The sequence below is a fragment of the Thunnus albacares genome, chromosome 12 (genome assembly GCF_914725855.1).
Source record: "Thunnus albacares chromosome 12, fThuAlb1.1, whole genome shotgun sequence".
Taxonomy (NCBI): Eukaryota; Metazoa; Chordata; class Actinopteri; order Scombriformes; family Scombridae; genus Thunnus; species Thunnus albacares.
Genome location: NC_058117.1, coordinates 20,881,581 through 20,899,504, shown reverse-complemented (window position 1 = coordinate 20,899,504; position 17,924 = coordinate 20,881,581). Strand labels below are relative to the sequence as shown.

General features: G+C 38.8%; 1 protein-coding gene across 5 annotated transcripts in view; it reads left to right on the top strand.

Annotated features, from left to right (window-relative positions):
• The window catches only part of LOC122993100 (RNA-binding Raly-like protein), a 48,034-nt gene extending 31,475 nt beyond the window's left edge, over positions 1-16,559 (top strand). For all 5 annotated transcript variants that reach the window (XM_044366970.1, XM_044366975.1, XM_044366973.1 and 2 more), the window contains 7 exons: positions 8,122-8,197; positions 9,288-9,335; positions 10,118-10,311; positions 12,026-12,139; positions 12,440-12,597; positions 14,928-14,965; positions 15,734-16,559. In XM_044366970.1, coding sequence (XP_044222905.1) covers positions 8,122-8,197; positions 9,288-9,335; positions 10,118-10,311; positions 12,026-12,139; positions 12,440-12,597; positions 14,928-14,960 — 623 coding nt within the window. In that variant the 3' untranslated portion in view covers positions 14,961-14,965; positions 15,734-16,559. The remainder of the gene's footprint in view (positions 1-8,121; positions 8,198-9,287; positions 9,336-10,117; positions 10,312-12,025; positions 12,140-12,439; positions 12,598-14,927; positions 14,966-15,733) is intronic.
• The last annotated feature ends 1,365 nt before the right edge of the window (positions 16,560-17,924 follow it).

The following is a 17,924-nucleotide window of genomic DNA, read 5'->3' as shown; positions in this document are numbered from 1 at the left end:
TCAGTTAGAGAAAATGAAATGTGTTTGGATTCTGGTGGATCGATCATAGTGAGCTCTTAGATCGTTTATTTTCTGTACCCTCAGTTTGGATTTGAGTGAGTATGTTTGCTCAAAAGATTTGTGCTTCGTCTCATAGTGGTGCTTCACGGTCGCCACAGTCTCAGAACAAATGAGACATACTGGTTTTGAACTGCCCGTGGGAAGAATGAACATTTAAGAGTCTGTCCAGTCTTGATTAAAAGCTCTGTTTTCTCTGTCTACTGTTCTCTTTTTAGAGCACTCCATGTGAAATTACTTATTACTTATTACTCCAACTGTGTCTCTCGTCTATTCTCTCTCCTGTGTGTGTGCATCTCATGCAAGTTGCCATGCAATGTAGATTTATATGGCTGAGTAGCATCATTTGAATTGATTTACAATGCATGCAACTGGTCTGTGAGTTTCCTGGGCCAGTAAACCAGTGCTGTAAAGGCTAGAAAAGCTGTGCCGGTTAAAATAGAAACGCTCCGTCAAAATGTAATAACTCTCAATAATTTATTGGTCGTACATCCAGGTCCGGATGGAACAGCATCTGGGTCTGGATCCAGACCACGGTCTGCCTATTAGTGACCTTGGGTCTAGTGCTTTCCAGGTAGAATGGGCCTATCTATTTTATGTTTTAACAAATTTGGTGTTGGGGACAATTTTATTAGATGGGTCATGGTCCTATATTACAGTCCCCAGGCAGCCATTTTGACTAATGGGCTTAGATTGGACAGTTTCCCAGTTTCTCTCCTGTTTGCCGTCGCCATTGAACTATTGGCAGACTCCATAAGCATGATGCCGTCTATACAGGGTTTATAACTTGGTAATGAGCATAACAAAATTAGCTTCATGCAGATGATGTTTTAATATTTTTTTCCGATCTAGAGACATTAATACCAGCTCTAATCAATGTAATTGAAATGAACTTGACCGAATCTGAAGCCATGCGACTTGGGAGCCTTAACTTGATACCTGCTGCTTTGCCTTCCTTACCTTTTAAGTTGTTTCCAGCAGGTTTTGTGTATATAGGTATACTTAAAACCCTCATATTTTTCGCAAATATATAAAGCAAACTTTGTTCCCCTGTTTGAGAAGTTGAGGCAGGATTTGGAGTGATGGAATTTTCTCTTTGGGACGCATATCTCTGATTAAGATGAACATATTATCCTGATTATTGTGTCCTATCCCAATGATTCCTGTTAGAATAAAGTGATAAAGACCTAAATTGCTGGCCAATTTCTGTTATATGGAGTAAGCGCAGACCAAAGCTTAAGACAACTACACCACAGCTGCCAGGCTCTGTGGGGGATCAACATTTACCAAACATCAGAATATATCAGCTGTGTGCTCATATGAGATGTGTTTATGACTGGGTCATAAATAATCTAAATTCTATCTGGCGGGGTGCTGAAGCTTGTCTTTCGAAATATCCACTGAGGGACTTGCTGTTTTTTAAGAAATAAAATACTATTAGGTTGAGCTGTGACAACCCTATTATACCTAATACACTTAAGGCCTGGCGGTTAGTGTGCTGACTTGAGGGAAGGTCAAAACTGACTTCCATCTTCACCCTTATTGTGAACAACCCTGATTGCCAGCCTGGGTTATCCGATGCTGGTTTTAGACAGTGGGGTAATTGAGGCATTAGTAGGCTGAAGGACTTATTTCCTGGTGATACAGTCATGACATTTGAACAAATAGTTGAGAAATATGGTTTCCCCAGACGGGACTTCTTTTGTTATCTGCAGATAATAATGCATAGCACAACGTTAATGGACAATCCTGAGATCTGCTGTTGAGAAATTGCTGTTTCTAACAGCTGGAACGATGTCTGTCAGTTTGCTTTATGAAGCAATGCATTTTACACCCTGTCACTTTACAGGGGCTTAAGAGCCCAGGGGAGAAAGCGCTGTCTATCACAATTGATGACAAAGAGTGGAAAGATATCTGGAGACATGCTAATCAATTTCAGTTTGCAATCATGTCAAGGCAATACAGTTTAAGATTATGCATAGAATGCACATATCCTCTAATGGTAGACATCATTTTAACCTTACTCTCTCACCCATGTGCCTTTAATGCAAGACAGAAATTGGTACTCTGACTCACTGTCTTTGGTCATGCTATAAACTGCAAAGGTACTGATATACCTTTGCTAACGTGTTATCTGAAATAGAAAAAATATTGGAGCTGAAGATGGACCCAGTGTCATCTGGGACCTCCCAAGCAGATATGTAATATTAAAAAACAATAAGAGACTACTGTATTACCTTTGCTGTGAGGAAAAACATTTTATTGCAGTGGATTAATGAAATAGCACCAACTGTAAAAGGCTGGCCCAAGAGTATTGTTCTATTTAGTGCCATTAGAGTACCTTACATGTATACTGCATTCAAAAACAGAAATATATAAAATTTGGTAACCCTATCTGAACTATGTGGAGCCTGGTATCTCTGCCATCATGCTGCAAGGTTTTTGTTGATTGCCTTTTCTGGATATGCATATGAAGCTGAGCTGATGTTTTGTATTTTTGGTTTGTTTGTTCTTATTATTTATTTTTTTGTGTTTTTTTCTTCTTTCCTGTGGATTTCATAATGTATCCCTCTTTCAATCAATAAATATATTGTTTAAAAAAACGACTGCGCAATGCAAATGGGGTCCATCGTAGTATCAAACTCACAGAGATTTATCACCTGCCTCTCAGCTATGGTGAGCATTAGCCTCTTTTAGCCTCGTTTCACTTTTCCAGCTCATTGATCAACCCTGTTCTCAGCTGTTTCCAGTGAAAAAGCTCTAATAAACTGACTGTACACAACCTGCTCAGCACCACAGACAGACAAAGTCAGCGACTAGCTGGTGAACACAGTGGAGCATTTAGCTGCTAAAGTGCCAGATATTTCCCTCACCAGTTAGTGGAGACCTGATCTCTATAAACAGATATCTGCATATGAATGTAGAATCTGTAGACAAGGGACAAGATTTTGGGATAAGAAGCATTCTGGTTTCTGTTTCTGTTCTAGCAATTTCTATGTGAACATGTTTTGGTTGCATGCAGGTAAACGTCCATGTGGGGAGCGAAACAGGCACAGCACACTGGCCGAAATGTCGTCTGGCCCTAAAACACCTGCAAGAAGTATCAGTGTTTGTTTGGTTTAAAATTGTTAACTGGCTATTCGTGAAACAATCTGGTCATAGACATCGTCTCTCAAATCCAACTCCATTCTCGCATCTCAAGTTGCTCATCAGACTGTGAACAATGACCGGCACATAAGAGGAAATCTTGGCCCTGAAACATTGGCTGTTGCCCCCAGACGCTAAATCGTCGTCAGACGATAGCTGATGGGTTCCAGGATTGTTGGAGACCAAAACAGAGTCAGATATTGACTCTCTGTTATTACATTCATCCAACACCATATGAAGGCTAATGCCCCCAAGTATCCAAAAAAATTACTGAATGCAGCTTTAAGATTTGCATCATGTTGTATCAAGCCCCATTTTTGCTATTTATGGCGGTTATTTTTTCAGCAATAGCAATTGAATGCATTTGCATTCTTACGTGTTTATATAGTATTTTAGTGATGTATTATCACTGATGGAATCTGTCTTTCCCACAAAGATTCATATTGCCTTGCTTATGCACAAGGGATCCACAAGAAACAGGGCATGCACAGACTGGACGTGATGCGGAAGACAAAAAGCTTTCGTCTTTATCCTCCTTATGAAAACAATGTGATGCAAAGAGTCCTCCCAACCCAGTTTGTTTGGCTGTGCTGAAAACAGATATACAAGCTGTTCTTCTTCTGTTTTAGTTACTTTTTAAAAAAAATAAAAAATCTTGATCGTTATAATCACAATATGATTCCACAGAAATTAATATACAATTATATTGAATTATTGCTTCATGTGCACATTCATAAACTCTCTGTGTGGACCTGCCCTAATAAAGACTTTTACCTTCCTACTGGCACCAGGTAGTCAGTTGTTAAGTGCCTTGCTCAAGGACACCTTGACAACATTGTCTCATAGCAGCCCATTGATCTGCTGCACATATTTTACCAGCATCGAATAAGAACAGCCACTCATGACCAAAGGGGATTACAAGTGGTTTTACAATATCTATGTCTGCCATTTTTGTAGTCTGTGAATATGTCCGTGTGGTATTCTGTCACGGTCAACGTGCTCATAATGACTTCAGCATAATGTAACTTTCTATATTCCCCCTCAATGTGATGCTGCATGCAGTTTACTGTATCAATCAAGTCCTAAGTGGCTATTGCTTAGCAACACAGCCTCTATTTCCTCTATCTCTACTTTTTATGGGTACACGCACAAATAAGTCAGTCACACACACGCATGCCATTTTTGTATATGATTAGTGTAATGACTGTAATTAATCAGAGGCTCAGTGTTTGTCTGTCGGGGGTGTTGTGAGGTGGCAGTGTTCATTTAGAGTGCTTTTTAGTGCTCTGCTCTCTCTTTAATGACCCTAGCAGGGGACCAGAGGAGAGTACACTTTACAATGTGAAACATTCCTCACGTCTTCCTGGAGCCTAATGATAATGATACTGTCCCTGAGCACCTGAGAGCTACCAATACATCCCCTGTCCATTAGCGAGAGCGAGCAGGTAAAGAAGGAAATAAAAGAGAGAAAGAGCGAGGAAGAGAAAGTCTTGGCTCCAAACATAGCACCATGGCTTAATCTGCAGACAATGTGTTGGAAGATCCAGTCACAGGTGCAGCTGCTGGAGTGGTGTGGGTGTGTGAATATGTGAGAGGGAGGAAAATGGATATAAAGAAACAGAGATCTTGTATACCGCAGTCTGAGAAATCTTGCATTCTTTAATTCATAAGCTCAGTGCATTAACATTGCAGCTCGGGATTTCATTATCATCTCTCCAAGTGCTAAAAAAATAAGTGTGTGTCAGCCTTTGCTGTGAAGAAACTGCGATGCTTTTGGCTAAATGGCTTGACTTCAGCTCCTTTCATGACATTTGCCACTGCGTGATCCCCAAGGCGGTAGATGTTTTATCTGTGAAACTTTTTGAAGCCGTCAAGGGTGACTCATCCATCTGACAGAGATCTCTCCTGCTTTGTCAGTGTGAGCCTGTGTGTACGTGTATGTACGTGTGTGTGTGTGTGTGTGTGTGTGTGTGTGTGTGTGTGTGCGTGGGAAGGGGGTGTTTGATATGTGTTTGTGTTTTTATGTATGACCTTGAGCAGCACTCAAGGCTGATTGAGCAGAGTTTGAGTAGGAGCAGCGATGATGTGCCGACAGACTAAACGCAGTGATACCAGCCCAGTTTAGAGCGGGAGAGAGCTCTTAGCAGGTAGTAGGGATTGTCAATCATGACGAGAGTCACGAGGTGCGTACGAATGAATCACAGTAGCCTGGTAATGCATTTGAAGGGGATTTTTTATTTCTGTCTTTTTACTCAGTGAACAAAATGTTAAGAACACTGTCCTGACATTGACCTGTAGTCCTTTTTTGCACAACCAGTGCCACAGTTGTTAAGGCCCTTAAAAAGCTTAAAACATTTTCAGGATCTCTTCTCGCTTTTATCTGTGTCTCTTCGAAGGCTACAGTGGACCGAAGTGAAATCATTAAATTAATAAATGCTTGCTACCTAATAATAATGGCTCTCGTCTTCTATCCTAGAACACTGAACTGGCCCTGCTCTCATGAAAAGGCACATCACATTGCTCTTCCTCTTACTGCAGCAGGCTTGGTACTGACAAACTACCTCCATCACAGTATCCTTTAGTATATATCCATTTTAAGTACATATACAGGTTATAAGCTGTCTATCTGCATTTTATTGATCTAATGTAAAGGGCATTTTGTCTAAGGGTGCCAGGCCTGCCCAAACTGCTAGCTCCTTATATAATAGGACCTATACTCAAAGTCATTTTCCCCTACCCACTTCACTTAATCATGTTGATGCAGCAATACCAGTCATTATTACCTCCAGGATATCATTTACAAAATGCAAAACAAAAGCTGTTAATGTTAGGAATTTAAATACAGTCCCTCTGCAGCCCTTTACCATTCTGGCCACACACCACCAGGCTACATTATTTAAGCTGTGCCTTTTTAATGTGAGATCACTCACCAACAAGACTTTTATCCTGAATGATTTTAATACCTTCCAGAGATCTTGATTTTATGTTTTTAACTGAGACATGGTTGAAACCAAACGGTTACAGCAAGCTTGCTGAACTACATCCTCTAGAATATGAAAGTTTTAGCGTACCTAAACCCAGTGGCTGGGGTGGTGGACTTGCTGCTGTATATAAAAAGTGCTATAAATGCATTCAGCTATCTGTCAATCATTTTATAATCTTTGAGGTACTTTTATTCAAATTTTGCAGCACAGATCCTGTCCTCTGTGCTGTTATTTACCGCCCTCCATCATACTGAACCACAACAGGATTGTCATTACTGGTGATTCTAACATACGTTTTAATGATCTCAGAGACAGTTACTGACACTTGAATTCAAAACCTGACTTGTGAACCTAGACTTCACCCAGCATGTCACTGAGTCCACCCACCATCTTGGGAATACACTTGATCTAGTGATGTCAAAAGGATTATACATTGTTAATGGTTCTGTGATCACTTTCATGTTCTCTTTTCACTTCAGTGTATTTTTTGATGCTCTTTTACTGGCACCCACAAACACAAAAGAAATCACTGTTCACAAAAGGCAACTAGAGGCTGAAACCCAGTGTAAATTCTCTGAGCTGGTTACTGTATCCAATCTATCTAATATAAACTGCTCAGTCAATGAAATGGTCTATTTTTTTCAATAGCAACCTGACTAATATTTTAAATGCAGTTGTGCCACTCGGAAAAAAAGAGATTGATAAAATATCATCATGGATGACAGATTCTGTTTGTGAGTGAAAGAGATCTTGTAGATCAAGCTTGGGTGGATGGCTAGATAGTTAGTTGGCAAAAAGCACTGTTCGAGACCATTAACTGGACATTTTTACCGTCACATCGGAACCACATTTTACTGATCATTTTAACCCAAACCACGATCTTCCCCTCTCCCTAACCGAGGGTTTTTATCCCTAAACCTAACCAACAGCATTGAATGACACATGAAAAGCTTAAAATGCGTAGACATGACATGGCGTGAAATGCCCTTCAAAGTGGTGTGCTATTTATATCCCGTGAGATCACGTTGGTCAATGACGTCCTGGACCAAAGATCTTCCACTAGATGTGAGGATTTTGCAATAGTCTTTAACAACAAAATTACCTCTATAAGAGTGGCCATTGTCATAGATGCTGATAAAAACATCAATCGATCGAGCAAAAATATTGCAAACATCTCAACACGTTCTCACTCCCAACCTGTCACATACGGACGTTTGGTCAGGAACCCTTGGCGTCACTTTTTAATGCACTGGGTTAATGTTAAGGCCATCAGTGTTAATTAATTTGCCTTTGATTGAGCCTCATCGACACTTAAAATAGAAACGAAGACATTTTTTTACTATTATATCTGCTATTTACTTTTAATTACTGAACTTATTCCAAACTGATTAAGGTTTTTGTATGCAGCTGGTTCATTGAAGCCCCCCCTCCATTCACACACATACATACACACATATACACACAAATACATACACACACACACGAATGCACACACACACACAGGCTATAAAAAATCCTCCATTCAGTAGTTGTGACTTATTTCTGTCTGGATCAAAGGGACAGACTGCCATGTCTCAAGAGCTAGTTGCTTATTAATTTTTGTCAACTTATTGACTAATCAACTAATTATTTCAGCTCTAGTGTGGAACATTTCCCAGTTCAAGGACACTCCAAGCACATTCTGGCATTGCAAACTGCAATATTCAAACATCTTGGAAATCTGTTTTTAACGCATAAAGATATTCAGTCATATTTGCACAAAATGATGCAGTTTGATGTTTTCTTGCAACCTCTTAATTTTACTCCTATATTTGATGGAGAAGATCATCATTGCTGCAGCTTTTTATATTAATATCTATTCAAATGTTGTCTGTATGTTATAAGCTACTACTGTTTTGTATCTCATGACTTTGACTTTCATTTTTATTTCCAGATATCAACATGGCAGGAGAGCCCAAACCGTACAGGCCTAAGATGGGCTCCAAGAGGCCTCTCTCGTCCCTCTACAGGTCGGTCTTATTTTACTGTATCAGTCAGTTATTGCTTTGCTGATTTACTTTTCCTGCTGTACTTACTTTCTGCTGTCTGTAAAATATGTGCTTAAGATCCTCACTGGCAGGCTGGGTACTTGTGGAGGAACAGCCAGTTCCCTACATGTGCTATCAGTGCCACTTTTTGTCTTGTTGCTGTCACACATTCACTTATTCTTGACGTTTTTGACAGTCTTGTTGGAGGCTATGAAAACAAAAAAATCAACTAAATAGCCGTTTTTAGAGCTTTTAATGGAATAGTTTGACATTTTAAGAAAGATGCTTTTTAGCTTTCTTGCTGAGAGTTCGATGAGAAGATCAATACCACTCATGTCTGTAAAGTAAATATGAAAATATGGAGGGAGGAGATAGTTAGCTTAGCCTAGCACAAAGGTTGGAAACGGGGCAAACAGACAGCCTGACTCTGTCCACAGGTAACAAAATCCACCTTAATTTCTTTTCCTTGGGCTTTATGACCCAGCAACTTGCTGATACTTTTGTGTTTTGTTAGAATTCATATATGTGTTTTTCGAGATACTTCAATTTTTATTTCATATCTCACTACCCAATGTTATGTTGTGTATAAGAAAAATTCAAATAAATAAATCGCGAACAAAATCCACCTACCTGCACTTCTTAGGCTCACAAATATATTATATCTTGTTTGTTCAATCTGTACAAAAACAGAAAGGTAAAAACGTAAATTTGCTGTTTTACAAGTGGTTATGTGCTGGACTATTTCTTGGCTGGGGGCAATAACTTCCTAGAGTCTCTGCTGGTTGCCTGGCAACCAGCTTCATATCTACCATATGAGAGTGGTATCGAGCTTCTCATCTAACTCCTGGCAAGAAAGTGGAGTAGCATATTTCTCAAAATGTCAAACTGTTCCTTTAAGAAACAACAGAATACATTATTCAGATTTGTTGTGTGTGTGTGTGTGTTGCTCTCATGTTTTAATTTCCATTCTGTATTGTGGCATGATTTTGTTTCTACACTTGCTACATGCACAAAAAAATGTATGTACGCTGTATTAGAAAAATAAAAATGAAACTCTCTTCTATCTTCACAGTGGCTACGAGTTTGACTATGACTACTACAGAGACGATTTCTACAGCAGGTAATGTAAAAAAGATTATGTGTCACTGGTAAATAAAAGTCAGAGTGTACTTTCTAACTTTTTTCATTTTTCAAGTCCCTTTTTCCTGATATTTTGCCCTTCAGCATACAGCCTCCTTTCTCCCCATTTCTCTGAGTCAGCTACTTAGATAAAGATGAGTTTTGTGCAGAACAGCCCCATTTCCATCTGAGGCAAAGTAACTACATTATCATAGGCATAATGAATGTCATATTGGGGAGGTTTTTATTCCTTTCCGTTGGGCTTACTAATGATGCTTTTATCCGCATAGGCGAGTACTGAATGTCAGATAGTCCCCCGGCTGGTCATTTGCGCTGGCAAGGCAGAGAATGTATCTTCCTTCTGACATTTTCATTGGTTTGTTTACTTCCTCCACTTTGCAATTTCCCTGAAAGTTGAATCCTTCAGCTTTGAGTCTTTATTGCTATTTTGGCAATTTGATATGTGTAGGCAACGGGGAACAGGTTTAGATTGAATGGCTGTGGCATTGTGCAGTATGTCCCACTATCATTCAGACATCTTTTTCAGCACGTCTGTTAGGTGCTTTGGAAGCCCTTCTTGTTGCTTTAACAATAACAAATAGGGAGCGCAGGAGTGACTACTGAAAAAAACACCAACTTGATGACACACTTTGGTGTTCAGCGGCCATCATAAATCCAGAGACACATTTCTTTCCCTTTTTAAAAATGTGTTTGTCTGCATTGTAATACCTTAAAAATATTTCTGTTATTGCAAAGATTGCTGTATTTTTCATGTGTCTTCAGACTCTTTGAATACCACGGTCGTGTCATGCCCCCAACCCGGGCTGTGATCCCAGTGAAACGTTCACGGCTAGTTGTCCCGTCCACACGCAGAGCCAAATCCTCCTTTCCAGTCAGGGCCTGTTCTTCCTCTTCCTCTTCCTCTTCTTCCTCCTCTCGAGCGCTCAATGTCGGCTCCTCCATCACAGGCCCAAAACGTATGTTCTCTTTTCCCACTTTTTGCCCCTCTAATTCACTTTGTCTTGCTCTGCTTGAAGGAATATTCTGGTTTAATACTACTTGAGTCTTACCAATGTAATTGTTAAGATCTGGAAACAGGGTGACAGAAACTAATCCGCAGCTAATTAGTATGATAATTGATCCATCGTTTCAGTAATTTTTCAAGCAAAAAAAGCTGATTTCAGCCTCTTAAATGTGAGGATTTACTGCTTTTCTTTGTCATATGTGATTATAAACTGAATGTCTCTGGATTTTGGAGCAATGGTTGGATAAAACAAGAAATTTTAAGACACCCCCTTGTTCTCTAGGAAATTATGACTGGCATTTTTCACTATTTTCTGAAATGAATAAATTAATTGAAAAATAAATGGCAGATTAATCAATAAGAAAATAATCATTAGTTACAGCCCTAATCTAAAACATTTTACCTGGAAGTAAAACTATAAGTCAGCGCACCCTAATTATTGATAATAATCCCTCAAAGTACAGAAAAATTGTGTGCACATCACTACAGTAAGTACGGTAGGTCAAAGTTGAACCAGGGAGTTGGTCTGTAAAATGTGATGGATGTTTACAACAGACAGTTTAGGTTGGTAGGTTTAGGATAGTTGGGTAATATTAAATAATACATTCTCTTCCACACTCTTCCCACAAGTTCAGCTAATCTGGGGGTTTGTTTTAAATCATATGTATAATGGTATGTTTCTTGCCTTGTTTGATTTCTTTTTAGTGATGCAACCATTTTCCCAGATCTCAGCAATTAAAGCTGCTCTAAACAATATTTTTATATCAACATCGGATCAATACCTAAATGTAATGTTCGCAGTGACAAACCCACAGAGAATTATCACCTGTCTGTAGTTCCCCTCAACTTTATTTGGGCATTTTAGCATCTTTCAGCTCATTGCAACTTTACTGTTTTGGTTCACTCTCACCACTCTCATTGTGTTATTGTTGTTGTTGGCCGGAGCAGGCTGCTGTTTGCTGCAAAAAAAAAGCTCTTAAAACACACCACATGCTAACTGCCGAGCACCAAATGGCACATAGACAAATTTAGCAACTAGCTTGTGACAACAGAGGAGCATTTAGCAGCTAAGGAGGCAACTATTTCCCTCAGGAGTTGATTGAGACCAAAACAGAGCTAATTAATAAATGATAATGTTTCTGCTCGGTGTGTAATTAAACAACTGTTTGCTAACACACTTGTCATATCATTTTAAGATTATTAAGATTTTAAGATTATTATTTAAGATTATTTAAGATTATTTAAGATTGGCCAGGTGGCCAAAAAAAGCTAAATTAGCTTTATTAGCTAAATGTTATTTAGGTTGGTGAGTACAGTGTTTTTATTATTACTGAATGGAATGATGGCAAAAACTACAAAAACAAGATTCAGGTTGTAAGAAACTGTAATTTTCCTTCAAGTGTTCAACAGTTGCTTCTGTACTGCTCACATTCTCACAGATACTGATCAGTATTTTCCCCGTAATGCAAGACACTAAATAAACTTTCAGTTATATCCCCATAATCCCCATGCAGGTTCACTGATTGCACCTCAGCCACATTTCTGGCAATGAACTTGGCCATCGAGATGTGTTGGAGCAGTGCAGTAGCTGTTACTGTTTTATCTGTGTCTCCTTGTCAAACATCACATTAATTATGCTTTTCAACTTTATTAATCTATGCTCCCAGTGAAGACAGACCAGCTCCTAACAATCAAAAAGGAGCTGTCACAGATCAAGACTAAGATCGACTCACTGCTGGGAAGGCTGGAGAAGATTGAAAGGCAACATCGCTCTGATGCTGGTAAGATTTGAAAGAAGGGAGGGGAGGACCTGTCTGCTGGAAGAGTATGCATATACACATGGTAAAGAGACGGAAAGTGCTTGTTAGGTATTGAAATGAAAGACACACACCAGTATATGAGGAGAGAGGGCAAAGAGATACAGAAAGTCTGAAAGGTTTATTGAGTGGCACTTCTGAAAGAAAGATTGTTCTATTATGAAAAATAAGATGTCAATTCAATAAATCAATTATGTTTTCTGGAATATCGAGGTCGGTATATTCTGAAGTTAAACACCAGCTTCTCTTGCTTTCTTTTGCCAGAGATGCAGAGGAAACACGAAGAGGTGTGTGAGTGTCTCCATGGTGATGCAGCAGACCAATCTGGCGGAGAGGAAGCAGAGGGGACAGCCGAGGTGGAGGCGGGGGAGATGACGGACGGCGGCGAAGACGACTTTGAAGATGAAGGCACCAGCGACATGGTGAGCGGGCCAAATAGCCATTTATAGTCTCAACAGGGCTAAGTGGGGTAACTGAGTTCTGCCGTCTCTCAAGTAAATGCAAGCATAATGTGTTCAGTCAGGATAACTGCGTGAGTGTGTATGAGTCCAGAATACATTTTTTCCCTTCCTGCATGTGTTAAATTTTCTACCTAATATACATTTAGTACAGTCAATTGGCGATGTGTGTTTGTGTGTGTGCATTAGCTGCATGTGTTAATGGATAAACTGTGCAATGCTTCAGCACTGTTAGTAAACATGACTCAAACATGACGAAATTGTGATTATATTGGGACTATTTGCATCAGTGGATTAAAACACATTTGGTGCCTTAATGAATATTTCCTTCAGCAGAAGTTTGTAAAATAAATTGCAGTGTCCATGTTCATTGTAATGCAGGAACAAGTCACCCAGTGCGACACTGTGGCTTAACATTAGTTGTTAGTAGAATCTATTCATAGTTGTTTCTGGTATTTTAATGGGATTTGTCAACAATACAAAATATATAGAATATAGTAGCCAACATTAGCATTTAATAAAATGTCGTCTAAAGATGGTTAAAAATCCAGGTTTAGAGAAGGTAATATAAAATCAAAGAATACGTAAACAAGCCTAAGAATCTGACCAAGCATTCAATGTCAACTATTGATATTTGGTCGACACTAAACAAGTATTAAGGTTCGATAACCAGACCTACTTTTTATAATTCATAGTAGTCAGACTCAAACTGGCGGACATATATTTTAGTGTGTGTGTGTGTGTTTGCATGTGGAATAACCACTGATTATTCCAAAACACTTCAAAGCATTCACAAATGACAAAGTCTTGTGTGCCACTGGTACTAGAAAAAGCCATGTATTTGGCATTTTAAACAAATTTACATTTGACAGAAACACATATTAATTGTTTAGTTTAGACAGAAAAAGTATCTGAACATTATGTCTTTTTCACCGATATCTATCATCACTGTCCAGTGATAACCATGTATCTCCTGATTGGGAGATTTTGAAATTTTCAACCCAATGAATACCACTCACTAGGATAGGTGTGTAGGAGAACTTACCTGGGGGCGGTCCCTTATGTCCTGCGTCACACAGAGTTTTGTGTGCCTGATGCATGTTCTTGTAAGCTCACATTGAGTTGTCTTGTCACTTTTTGGATAAGTTAGCAAAACCATAACCTAAAAAATTATCCTAATCTTTGCCTTAACCCCAACATTAAACCTACAGGAGACCTCATGCCTAATTGTAATTGTAATTTTTTCTTTTTTTTGTGATCATCAATTTACGAAGATACACTTAGGTTTTTGCTCCTTGTACTGATGCCACGGCTGCAACCACAACTAGACTTCCCTGCAGATTTTCAAATGACTTTTACCTGACTGTTGATGAATTCTCAAATTGACCATCATAATGTTATATTGGAAAACATTTACAACTAAATAGTGCTAAAATATATTGACATATAGATGGACTAAATTATGTCCAACAACAAAAATCTACTAAGATGGGGGGGTCTGTATTCTGATATCAATGTAGTATCTTGCATCAATAGATGGCCAGCCAAAAGCTTGCAAGTTTCCATGCACATAGGTATGAGACCAAATATACAAATGATAGGAAAGCATGAATAGTATATTCTGTATGTTTTCAAACTTGACATGCATCAAATAAACTGATCTCATATTGTATGTGTGTATTATTCAGTCTATTTTGCCTAATTTCCCAAGCATTAGAAATAAAACTATTCCACACTTTGCCACTCAGTCCAGCACCTCATTTTCATCAAACCAAAATAATTAATTTTTGGTCTGCATTCTTACAAAAGTGCACACAGGTTATCAAATAAATTAGCCTAAAAAACTAAGTGCAATTTATTTTCATGAACGTGCACTCAGAGCACGTGCCGAGACGCTGAAGCGTGCATTGCTTTGTCCTGCAAAACCACGCCCATCTGGGTGATATACCAAGTTTTTAGGGAGTCCTCCCTGGAAGAGGACCCGCTCCCTATGTAGATATAAAGGGCTCATTCTAAGGTAACGAAAACACAACGATTCTTAGTTTCAGGTGCTTTTACACTAATTAAAACATACTCATGAATATTATATTCCATCTCTGCCAAGGCCGCTCCGCTAGATGCCACTAAATTCTACACACTGCACTTTTAAAAACCCATTGCATTATCTGAAAACTTAACTGTCACAAGTTTTTCTTATCTCATGAGTAGTTGACATATGGGAGATAGGTGGTTTTCTCAGTACAGCAACACTATATTGATGTCATGGTTGTAAAAAAAATCTTTTGTAATTGCAGATAGAGAACCACATATCGGACATTGACAACTGAGTAAGGTCAGTATTCAATCTCTGCTTGTATTTTGTATGGAAGGAAACCAATTAATGAACAATGTTCTATCTGGCATTTCATTCAGTGAATAGAAATGTAATGGTGCATATGCGAAGTATCCCCTTCAGTGCCCAACAGCTTAAAGTCAGAAGCAGCAGCAATTCAAAATATCTGAGGCTTATTTTCCACTTTTAAGCAGAGTGTGAGAGTGAGAAACACCTTCCAGTTTAATCCTTCACACTGTTCCTCTAAATGGCCTGTCATTCTCTCTGTCTCGGAGCGTAAGGAAAGGCAGCCTCTCCGCAGTTATCATCACTGATGACTGTCTGAACAGCCACAGAGGTCGGACTCCATCTCATCCGCACTTTCCATCAAACGACATTTAAATCTCCCCTGATTTTCTTTGTATGAACAAATAGCGATGAGATTTAATTTGCCTCTTGGCTGACATTTCCTCCCTGCTGTCCTCAAGTGCCCGATAACGGAAATCTCTTTTAGCTGCTCTGAATATGATAGATCGTTAAGATGATGGCATAATGAACTGTTTGTCCTCAGGTGGATATCTCGGCGGCTGCAGGTAATATTAGAGGCTCATAGCATTAGTTTATTTTAACGTTAGTCACAGCCCACACACATCCGCTGTGTTTCCACCCACCTCACAGGAAAATCTTGAAAATGTAGCCACATTTTCTACATAGGGGTGCTATGACAGACAGTCCATCAATAATAATGAATTTTCACCGCAGCCTTTCTGTTTTTCATCTTTTTACAAGTTGGGGGAAAAACGAAGCCTACAGTGCACAAAGTTTGGAGAGCAGATACCAGCAAAACCTTCGTGATCAAGAAGGTGTATTTTAAATTAAAGGAAAGCAATGAAGGGAGTGACTGACAGCAGAGGAGGAGTTTTTTCAAACTTGTTTGTTGCTTGTTTGCCTCATTAGAACATGACACTCCTGATGTGTACTTCATCAAAATGCTGGTTATGAATATTCTCCAGACAACTACAAGATCAACTGCAAAGAGCAATCAATAATTTTCCTTCAAACTGATTGCCTTTCTGAAAAATAAGGACAATATATTGTGTGCTTAATATACTATGGTCTGTATTGTGCATAAAAATACAGTTATGTGATAAATCAGATGAACCATCAAATGCCCTCCTTTGTTGTACAGCAAATGTATGTTTGTTCTGTTTCTGTGCATTGAAAACTGTGACGAGCCAGACTGCTGGCAGAGAGCTAAATATGAATGTAAGAGGAACACATTTGCTTTGACACTTATGTGATTTGCGTTATTCGTACATTTTGCTGAAATGTACAGTATGTATTTTAGTCACAGGCAGTTTCCACAATGTCTCCACACTGTGTTGTATGCATATCATGTTTGCCATTTGTTATACATGATAAGATGCATTTTGGATTCTGTTCACATTCAGTTTATGGTAATCAAAAGATGACTATTTTTTACAATCAGCATGTTAAAAATGTGGCTATTATGGATCATTTGTATTCATTGCATCTGTTGTACAGCTATGGATGATAATAGTTTTTTGAAATAAACCTGTTCCTCCCAAAAAAACTTCCTGGCTGTGTATTGTGGCTTTCATTCTCACAAACAACAACAACAAAAAAGAATATGCACAAATGCACACTGTGCGTCTGTGGGGGTCTTCTCCTCGGCACAGACTTTACTTTCCCTGAAATCTTGCAAACCAACTTCAACAATCTTTTTTATTAACCTTGTATGACACAACGAATGGCACTGAAAACTTACTATCTGACTCAACTTAAAGTTATACTTCTGTGTAACTTTTTCCTCAACCATTTTCAAATAGAAGCAGCAAGGAGAAAATGAAGGCACAGGATAACGCTAAAAAAGTAACAAAGTTTAATTATAGCATTCCTATATATTAGTTCCTATTCTCTAATTGGCTATGAGAATATTCATCCATTTTTTTCTTAAATACAGTGCCCTTGAAAACTACATCCTGTGAGAGATAAGTGGTGTGGTGAGGCAGCAACAGATGGCATTTCTAATTCACTCACTTCATTAGCACCATTTCATCATTTTCACAGGTTAAGGAGGGCCATTGGCCAGGTTGCAGGTATAATTGGTTCTGTCATCGCTGGCTAGCTGCCACTGAGTACTATGATCAGTCATGCAGCTCCTCTAATACGGACAATGTTCAGTGTGTGATGAACTTAATCAATCACCAGCCTGTAGCTGCTGGAGAAATTATGAGAATAATAGGGGTCAGGATCTTTATTATACATCTGTGATTAGCCATAGTTGAGTCAGGATGCACAACTTGCAGGGAGCATGGTTTCATAGGCCTATATGTCAAAGACAGCTAATTTAAGAGGTTTTATAAATGGTATCTAAGGGAAAGAAAGCATCTACAGTGTGTCCAAACTTTTGACTGGTACTGTATATGTATGTATTGTATGTTATATATAGTATGTATATGTACTGTGTATATATATATTTTAATTTACAAACTGAAAGACTTCTATCATCAGCTGTATATTTTTTTCTTCATAGCCAAAGTTGATATTTTTCACTCTGACTCTGACTGATACCCCAAATTTGTCAGATAAAGTTCAGAGGATGCAATCTGTCACATATTTGCTCATCTGCATGTGTCTAAAAATATTTGCAAGGTCTACAGTACATTACATTTATCTCCTGTGGTAAATGTCCACATGCAGGGGTGATGACAACTCTGTGATAGAAGGAAAATGAATTCTTTTTAAGCGCTGTTCTTAAAAATAGATCTTCAATTCAGGTTTGACAATGCCCATTCCTATCGGGTGTATTAGAGCACTGGTTCCCAACCTTTTGAGTTTATGACCCCCTAAAATGCAGCAAGGTCTACTTGTGACTCCTCATCATGACCTGACCCTCGTTTTATATGACTAATTTTCCTCCCGAGTCTTGAAGAAGCAAAATTATTCATTAATTTTC